Source organism: Bactrocera latifrons, unplaced genomic scaffold, assembly GCF_001853355.1.
Source record: "Bactrocera latifrons isolate USDA-ARS-PBARC rearing strain unplaced genomic scaffold, ASM185335v1 scaffold_1347, whole genome shotgun sequence".
Classification (NCBI taxonomy): Eukaryota; Metazoa; Arthropoda; class Insecta; order Diptera; family Tephritidae; genus Bactrocera; species Bactrocera latifrons.
Genome location: NW_017534794.1, coordinates 19985 through 30270, shown reverse-complemented (window position 1 = coordinate 30270; position 10286 = coordinate 19985). Strand labels below are relative to the sequence as shown.

Below are 10286 nucleotides of genomic sequence, written 5' to 3'. Positions count from 1 at the left end.
TTTGAGATGATAGAAGATATTGCTAAGAGTTGTGTACGGCCATCAGCCGAAATCATGACTGCCATTGGTAAGCCATTCCATTTGCTTTACGACAATCGGGACAGGAGCATCGCAAGGAAGGTCAATAAGCGATATAATGACATAGCGGGATACTATACTGCAAAAGTTGATAGAAGAGATCTCAGAAAYATGAKTGGAATACTCACTGGTTMAGTTTGGTCTCAGSACATGCTACAGAATGGAGCTGACAAATCRAGATAGCTGCGCAAAATATCAAGAATAAGACACCAGGAAAATAATGGTTTATCTATTATGCCCTTGTCCTGCTTTGGCATAGTAACGCCATAATTATTTGAAGATACTAGAACAAATATTGCGAGTGAGACTGCAGAACATATTGAAATTCACATCAGCAGCTGACATCCTTAAGGATGACTACTTTTCATGGACTACGTAACGGTATCCAACTGAGATCTGTAAGCACCATAACTGGTCTATAGACCTAATCTCTCACAGGAGTACTAATCTCCTACCCATTATGTTCACACATAATAGCTGTCTCCTTAATCCTCCTTAACCTATATATTTATATGCTCCAGCTAAAACACAACCTATGCTTTCTTCTTCTCTTTTATCACTCATCTCATTTGTACCTAACTACAAGTCTGTCTTTTTGTCAACTTTCACACAGCACTCGGTTCATGATATCTTAAAAAAACTAGCTAGATATGCAGCCGTTACTACTTCTATGCTTCAGCGAATTCATCGCTTTCCAGCCGCTGGCGTTCAACTAATTGACGCTGGCGTCACGCAGCGATCTCGTCGATGGCAAACCCTTCAGTCCCTTCTCAAGTTTATCAGCATCACCGGCGGAGAAACGATAACTCGTATGACCATGTCCACCATTTGTACCAGCGCCAGCACTGCTAACACTTAACAGCGAACGATTCGCATTGAGACTGTTGCGCTTACTCACCACTGCCGCCTCTGYGGCCGCGCTGACCAYCGATGCGCAACTGGCACGCGATGARCGTCTGCTGGCGAGAAGTTCGAGATGTTCGTCGGCGGCGCCACTACCACTGTATGCGTAATGTGTGACAGACGTGGTTGTTGTTGCGCTAGCGGCGGTAATGATCTTTCCCGGCGGTGAGTCTTCTAGCGCCTCGGGTAAACGTTTATAGTCACCACTTTGCGAACGATGCAGCTTCCAAGAAGAGCGTCGACTGCTGTTGTTACTGGGCGCACTGTTACCACCGCCGCCACCACTGGTCGTGCTGCCACCTGTGCCACCACTAACCGGTCCATTGTGTCCGGTCGTGCCGGCAGTTGTTGTCGCAGGCGGACTGTTGCTACTATTCGAATGTGTGGACGCATTGCTCGAGAGACTGCTATTGCTGTTGCTGTGGTGCTGGCTGTAGTTGGTGTTGGAGTTCCGCCGCGTTGTGCGTTGTGCTGGTTGTTGTTGAGTTTTCGCAGGACCGCCCATTCGTTCTGCTTCGCTAACTGACTGGAAAGTGGCTGCCTGGTCAGCAGATGCCGGCGTCGCGGCAATGATTGTCGTTGCGGTTGTCGTAGCGGACGTGTAGTGGTGCTCGTATCGTGAGGGTGGTGACTGTGGCATACGTTGCTCTGATGTAATGGAGTACTTGGGCAACTCCTGTTGCTCTTCGATGGGTTGCAGTAAAGCTTCCGTYGAGCGACAACAATTACTACTTTTACTCACGGAATGTTTCATTATCCAACGATAATCATTGGAGTTCTCATCGTCCATCACGGCATATGACTTACCGTTACCGCAGAAACTGTCGCCCAGTAAGCGTTCATTGGAACCAGTAACCGAGCCCGGGCCTTCAGCAGGCGATATAACTTCCTCAATTGTATTCAATGGCGATACTTGTAGAGTCTGCTGTTGTTGTAGCAATTCAATTTCAGTCTTTATCGCCGGATCAATACCCAGCAGGCCGAGCACCAAACGTGGATTGGCCAATACAAAACGTTCGAAAACGGGAAAGTCTATTTTATAGAAATCTGTTTGTGTAGCGCGCGATATTTTCGGCACTTCGGGCGCAGCTGGTGAGTTTGTCTTGGCGCTACCAGTAGCACTGATACTGCCACCAGCATCAACTGCAGCCTTACTTCCTTGCACTGCCGCACCGCCTGCAAACGACAGCTGCATCTCACGGCCCCAGATTTCGGGCGGATGAGAGGATGAACGCTGTAGTGACATATCATCTGTGCTACTCGCCACGAAGTGCATGGTGCTGCCAATACCCACTACGCCACCAACGGTACCACATATATTGGGTATAGAGCGGGCAGGTGGGAACTTCAGACTAGCCTGTGAGGCCATAGTCGAGAATGTCATCTCCTGTAGCGCCTGTATGGCATTGCGCACCTCCAAACTCAGTTGCGCCACATCATTATGCAGCGTCGACACTTGCGAGTCCAAGCGTTCCATTGAAGGTTTCTTCTTTATACTGTGCACATCATCATCCCCATCCTCGCCGTTCATATCCTCTTCCATAGAGCCAGTATCCAAACTTGAAGTTATATTTAGTGAACGTTGTCGCTCCACACGCTCACGCAAGGTTATCAGCGAACGTCCACGCGGATGTAATTTCATTAAACGTGGACTATTCAAACCCAGCAATGGTGAGCGGCCATGCAGCGGTGATGGTGTGGTAATGCTGTGATGTGGTGAAGCATTCGCACCATTTTCATTATCTTCATCGCCACCGTCGCCGTCCTGCTGGTTCTCATCGTCTTCGCTTATGCTCGGCAACGGAAATGATGGTCCGATTTCTGAGTCTTGACATTCATAACCTTCACGCAAGTTAAATGTGAGATCGTGTTGTATATCATTGGCGAACTGTTGTTGGTATTCCGGATAGAGACGCAACACCTCAACCAAGCCGCCCATATGCACGCACTTCAGATCACAATAAGTCAGCGCCTGATTAGATAAACAGGGAAGAAGAGAAAAAATTGAAAGACTTAATTACTTCAAAGGATATTCAAATGAAATACGAATGAATGATAAATATAGTTAGCATCTAGATGAATGAGTGAGAAATGCTTGACTTGAACAATAAGAATTAATTTTTAAGCGAAAAAAATATGCATTAAATATATACTAAAAATCATTGAATAAGTTTAGAGAGCATAAAAGTAGATCGGTAAATAGAAAAAATCCGGAAATGCCTATTTTTGTCTGGGAAAACGATCTTAGATCCCCTTATCTTCAAACCGTTTAATTTGAGATAATAATAGTAATTAAATTCCAAAACAGCATTGGTATCTAATACAGCAATGAATTGCTACCGAAGGGTTTTCGTTGAAGTTTAGTGAGCTAAGGAATTCAATGAAGCAAGTAAACTCATAATACTACCGTATTTGATGGAGTTCTTCAGGGACAATTACTCCATCTTTTCGATTCCTAAATTATCAAAAGAATATCTAAGCTTCTGTTATAAAGAACTTCCAAAAAGCTGCACTGTTCCAAAATGAGAACACACACCCATTACCTACATACGTGTTCGAATGTGTGCTTATTTACATATCGTGCCCCTTACCAGCCAACAGTGAACCACTCACTGCCTTCCCTACCAATCAATATTATAGCACATTATACGCCGCAAAGCCAGGAAATTAATGTTCATCATACGACAGTGTTAACTTGCTGCCATTTTCCGGCCTACGGTGTAATTGCCCATATTTGAATAATGAAAATAATGAAAATTTAAATAAAATGTGTAAGCAATTTGCCTTTTCTTTTTGCATAGAAGAGCCTTAATAGAAGCTGAGGAACTAAAAAAATACCCAATTAAATGTTTGTATTATAAAATAGCGTTTCTTTATTTAAAAAACCGGACTTTCAGTTTTGTGATGCTATCCTAAGAAGTAAGGTCGTCTCTTCAACCTGAGCGGGTCGTAGAATACTCGTCAAAATACTGAAACAAGACAGACTCGAATAACTTCTTTTTCCTTTTAAATTTTTTTGGTTAACTGGAAACTTCTGTTAAAATTTCTAAGAAGGTGTTGCCACCTGATTTAAAAAAAATACGTTGCAACGGAAATTATTTACAGAGAGCAAACACAACTATTCTGATTTTAAACATAAATATTTGGACTTCTGCTGAGTGGATAAAAAGGGCGTTGCCACCAGATTTAAAAAAATTCAAAGCTGCAACGGAAACTATTTAAACAGAGCCAAAACGGCTTACCAGCTGATTTCAAACATAAATGTTTGACAAAATTTTTTTAGGGTTGCCACATAATTGAAGTTTTTTGAAAGAAAATACTTCCATAAATACAAAGCGATGAAAGATGAATGTGTATTAAACTTAACAAAAATACACTCATATGAAGTTGCCACGTGATTATAAATACGACAACGAAATAATTAGAAACAAATTTAAAAAAAAAAAATCAAAAATTTGCATTATATTGTGAGTAAAAACGACGTCAAAGTCTTTCATTTCAACAAACATAGGAGCAGTATTGCCACACTTGTTAAATATCATTAATGCTCTAAGTTTATATTTACTTTCAAATGCTAGAAAAACAAGCAAACACAAAAAAATGCATGCTAAATTACTTTACAGCGTTGCCATGTGGTGCAAATAGAATTCATATTTAAAACATGAATGTATGAGTATGTGTGTATTCATGCTTGTAAATTTAATGACTGCTTCAAAGCAATTTTTTAAGCCACCAACAAACGCAGATTATGCACTTTACTCTGAAGATTAAAAAACAATTTTACACCCTAATTGTCTTTTATTAACTGTTAATTTCACTCACCTTCACATCACTGCTACTTCGCACCACCACATCCTGCCCCGCACTGTTGGTGGTCGCTGTCATCTGGCCATTGGAAGTGGCCACCAAATGGACGTTAATGTCAGAACCAACCAAATCGCCTTTGCCTGCGGCGTGGAAAAAGTGAAAAAAGCAGATTTTATGCAGCGATTAACATTTCGCATTGACAGATAATGAACAAAGGCATACAAATGAAAATTTAAGGGATAAAAAGCACTAATGAAAGCAGAAAAAATCGATCACTTAACAAATGAATTATTTCAATTTGCTAAAGACAGCTTCTATGATAAGCTAGTCGTTTTTATAATTTAGGCATGACACTCACCCAAAATGGCCACCACCATATCGTCCTTGATGACCTCCATGGAACCATTACAAAGATAGTAGATGTAGTTCAGCGCATCCCCCTTGTGTATCAAAAATTCACCAGGGGCGCAAAAGTTGGTCTTAATGTGTAGTGAAAGCAGTTTCCGGCAACCCTGTAAAAATAAATTACAACAAAATTTAGTATTATTTTCTTTTATAAAATAAAATTTAAAAAAAAAAAATTGTATTAGAATATGCTAGAAATTTTTTAATATTGTACAGCTCAGAATCCTAGAAGAATGAAGGTTAAATAGAGCTCTGTGATATCAAAAAACTAAAATGTTCCAACAATCATTTTCAAAAAATTTGCAACTGCTGAAATTTATGATGTAACGCCATCTTCAGCTACTTGCCACACGTGTTGCATGTAGAATTCCCAACTGTAACAGTACTTCACAAACACATATGCAACAATGAATACGCCATTATTATGAAAATAAGTTTTCGTGTCTGTCAAAACTCAACTTTACTTTTAAAAAATGTCTTAAAACTATTTTGCCTGCACACGCATTACCCCTTGTCGCCTGGCCGCGCGCAGTGTCCTTGCACAGCAATCCCTCAAGTAGTCACATTTATTTAGTACACGCATTTACCGTGCGCTTTGAGTGATCCTCAACTGTTGCTTACCTTTTGCTTACTTTCGCACGCAAATTATGCGCTTGAATTGTTGCTGCCCTTTCCGTCCGCCCACCCATTTGTTGCACGCTTTCTTTTGTTGGCATGCGACTTTTTATGCTGCAAAGTATCCACCACTTAGCAATCCGTCTCCCGAGCACTTTTGCACTTGTAAGAGCCAGTATATCTTAAGCAGTGCTTTTGTTGTTATTATTGTTGGCTTTTTATACCTTTTGCTCGTAATGTATTTTTGTTTCTTTGTAGTTTTTCTTTGGCTCTTACATTTCATTTCTTTCATTTTTGAAAGCAATCATAGAGAGTAATGCACTCGTCGTTGTTGAGGGTTTGGGTCTATTACGCAACAGCAACAATAACACGGCAACAACATGTCTATACATACCATACTACATATAAAGAGAGCTAAGCATTTGTATACACACATAAGTGTTTTCAAAAATGTTCTCGGAACTGAGTTTTTAGTTTAGTAGTGAAGAAGGAAAGTGTTAAAGCCACGCATGAGAACTTACCATAGACAAATAAAGAAACATTCTTCTAAAGTTTAGAAAATAAAGCGCTACTCTTTTTACCAAAGCTCAAGCAGGGCATGAGTAATGAATTTTTTTTAGAGAGAAGAGCATTTTTTATTTGCACTGCAATTCAAAACAAACGTTGGGTAAAGATCCAAGATTATCTTGGTCATGAGTCGACAGTTTAAAAAGCTTTAGTGGTGAAAACTATGGAACACTATCCTTTGGAAATTCGAAAAGATCGTATTCTTATAAGCACTAGGAGGATCTGCGATTTCCACTCTCTTTCTTTAGAAGCCGACAACAAATTTGGGAATTCCTTAAGTACCCTAATTTATATTCACATTATAAATTAATTTACTGCCAAGTCCAGTAGAAGGTTATAGATGAAGAAGAATTACTAATTTTGATGTGCACTTTAAAGACGGGGTTTGGCACTGAATAATAGAAAACAAATTATTTCTGATTTTATGAATATTATCTTCATAAAAGCTCTCTCAAAAACATCCCGTCGCCATGTAGCATCTCAGAGGAACGCTACCTTAATAACCTAATTAAAAGGACTGGTTGCTGAGGTCCAAGAACTATTCCAATATSAAGTCTAAAGARTTATATGCACTTGTGAAATTCWAAAAATTACCATTTTTTTCAAAATYWWAATTTTTASKAGACCWTSTTTTGTTAATAAATTTATGGCTYTCGAAGTTTAGCTTATTTTAATCTGGAAAATCTTGCTAACCACCAGACACCTTTTTTTAACGGCTTCCTAGAGATCGACTACAAAATTAAGGAAATCTAATATTATCGGTTGAGCAACTTTTGAATATAAAAAACATTGCCCACAATTAGGCGCATTTAGTATTTTAGCGAAGTCACACACTTTTGGAATTTATTACTATTTTTTTATTACCTACTATACTCTTATGCACTCTTTACATTCTTTTTTGGGAGGGGAAATATTGAGTAAGCTTAAAATAATGAATCCAGATTTTATATATATTGTAGAGATATACATTATTTCTTTATTTGTGTCAGAAAATTTAAGAGAATTTCAACCTTAAAAAACCGGAATTTTCCCAGCCTTTTAGAATATTAACTTATTGGTATTATTCATAAGCTCAACTGTCAGCCAAATAAAATAAGCCCAAATTATTATATTAGCTAATAATAATAATACTTTAATAAACCCAACTAAGTTTCAAATTCAAATTTATCTCCAAATATTTGTGTATGTAAACAACAAATAAGATAACTTTATGTTAATATAAGCCTAAGCAAAGTTTTAAAAAAAAGCCCCATTTTACATTTCCATAAAAATATCTGCCTAATATAAACACAAGCATTGATGAACATAGAACAACAACAACTGCTATAAATTTCCCAACACAAAAGTGCACAAATATGTCAATGCAATACTATACAAATTTACTTTCAGCTCCAACAACACACCGGGGAATTTAAAAGGCAACGATAACACAGTCTTTTCGTGCCTTACATTTGTTTCCCTTGTTCACGAATTGCGCGCATGTTCGCAAAATATTTCAATGTGTTTATTATTTTTTGTCTGCCTTCAGCTCGGCGTGCTGAATACATTGAGCAAACAGGCTTCGCGTCGCCTTTGTGTCACTTACACCTGGGCACTTGAAGGTAAACAACATTCATGCAACAAGCTGAGTGGCGCAAAACGTTGCCGAAGCCGGAGGAAATTCCATTTAAATTGTTGGCAAATCGGGAATAAGAAAAAATTTATTGATTCTTAGAAATATTACCTGTGAGGCGGCTTCGAATATCGGCAATTGCAGGATCTCACGGTGTAAATGCATGGAGACGTCGCCGCGCAGCTCCTCGGGAAATTCGCGTAGCGTCTGCAAATATTGACACAAACAAATGATACAAAATAGAAATTGTGAAATGGAAAATGAAAAATGAAAATAAAAATATATTCGAGAAATAGAATGTGTTAGCTAGCTTTGTTTCTATTTGCTTATCGCTTTGTTTTTGTTACTTGTATAAATAGTATGTACGAGTATATCAACTAATACAAATATATATTTATTTATGTATAGATAATAGCTACAAAGCCAAGCAGCACCTGTTTCCTGTCACGACACATACATTGACAAATAATATGCGGACAACTTTTGATCGCTACACATCTAAGGTCACAGTCAGCGGTTTAACACATTTGTCACCACAACAGACAGACAAGCTGACTGACAGATGTTGGCACACACACGCACATACACGAGGCTAGCTCTTGCGCTCATCTGCTTGACAAGTGTGCTACGTTTTCCCTAACCAACTTGTCTCGCTCATTGCTTGGCAACACAAAAGGCATTTGATTAAATTGCTTTTGTAGATTAACTGTGGGAACTCAGGCCAATTTGTTGGCATTTTCTAGTTGGCATACTGCTGGCGTTTTATAATTTAAAATATTTTATCTCCCATAACAACATTTCAATTGATTCGAGTCGCTGCAACTATGCAATGCTTTGCCTTGAACTGTTTTTCTAGATTTCAATATTGGTTAATAAATGTTGCTTAAGTCGCTAAAAGTCCCAAGTCTGGCTATTTTTTGTATGGAAATACTAGTTTGTTTTATATTCAATGCATAAGTTAAGTTAAGTTGGATGTATGTTTCAAGTAACACACTTGACTGCAATAAACATTTTCCAAGGTGTTTAGTTTTTGTTCTTAATAGCCCGATGGCATATCTGAAAGTGTAAGCTCTCAAGTATTTAAGTCTTGATCTCTCAAAAATCAATCAAGAAGGAAGATATGTTTACGTCTCGTCTGTTTTCATATAGCTTTTGCAGCTGACATTAGGTAAGTTTCTGAACTTTGTAACGCGACTGTCGAAAGATTAATGATCTGTTAGGACCTCCACAACTAGTGAGATGTTATCCTTATTTAGGATGTTATCCTTATTTAGGATAAACAGCTCACTGGATTCCTTAAGATCAATCTTAAGTAAATCAAGTGTAGGCCTGCGCTGATGTTGCGACGTTGCATAAATAATTTTCACGAAATTAAGAAACAAATTTGAGACAGTGTTTCTAGGCTCTTCTCTGGAATGAGTTTGAAAATATTTAGAGGTCACAAAAAGTTCCGAGTAGATGTCGAGGTTATTATTGAAGATATAAATAGTTTTTCCAAAAACTCCAAATTATTGATTAAGCGAATTTTGGGACAAACCTCCAATCTCATGAAAAAATCTGAATTATTACAAAAAAAACATCTAAAATATAACTACTGGTTTTTAGTGCGAAAAAAAAACCGTTTATGATTTTGATACTGAAACTTCAAAAACCTGTGGTGAGTACTCGGCAAATATTCAACAAAGTGGGGGAAAAAATAACACATTTCAACACACAACACAAGGGGCCTGATAATACTATGAATGCCCAACAGTAATGGAAAGAACAATGGGAAACATTGGTTACTTTGAGTCATCAATGTGAGAAAATATGACATGAACTATTGCCTTTCGGAAAAAATTCAAAATTTCTTTATCATTAAAAGTAAAGTTTTTCTTCGCATACCAGCCGAAAAAGATAAGATTTATTTGTTTGGGTCACATTCAACGCTTTCCTCACCAGGTTTGGATATTGGAAACTTTTGCGGTTTCCTGAACTCAAATATTGAATCCGAAGAAAGGGTGATGCATCGAGAAAGGAGGMTTTTTTAAAATAATTGAAATATCATTCCTTCTTATGAATTTATTGAACATCTAAAGTGAATCGAGTAAGTTTGTGCAGGGCTGTGTCAATATTTCGTAAATTTCGGTTCAATTTTTTTTTTTTTTTTTAATTTTCATTTACATACATTTACCAATATAAACTAGACAGGGTTGWGTTTATTTCATATTTTTCTTAAATCGAATTACTCGAACTAGTGGCAACCCTCTTATAATATCACAAGCTGCAATATTTATTAACTCAACCTAATTGGGTGTTT

At 38.0% G+C, this 10286-nt stretch overlaps 1 protein-coding gene across 1 annotated transcript in view; it reads right to left on the bottom strand.

Moving 5' to 3' along the window:
• Positions 1-10: 10 nt before the first annotated feature.
• LOC108965146 overlaps positions 11-10286 on the bottom strand; it is a gene marked incomplete at its 5' end in the record, with an annotated part of 24308 nt that continues 14032 nt past the window's right edge. The window contains 4 exons of the mRNA XM_018927362.1: positions 11-2953; positions 4804-4928; positions 5147-5300; positions 8099-8194. Of these exons, the coding sequence (XP_018782907.1) occupies positions 791-2953; positions 4804-4928; positions 5147-5300; positions 8099-8194 (2538 nt within the window). The remainder of the gene's footprint in view (positions 2954-4803; positions 4929-5146; positions 5301-8098; positions 8195-10286) is intronic.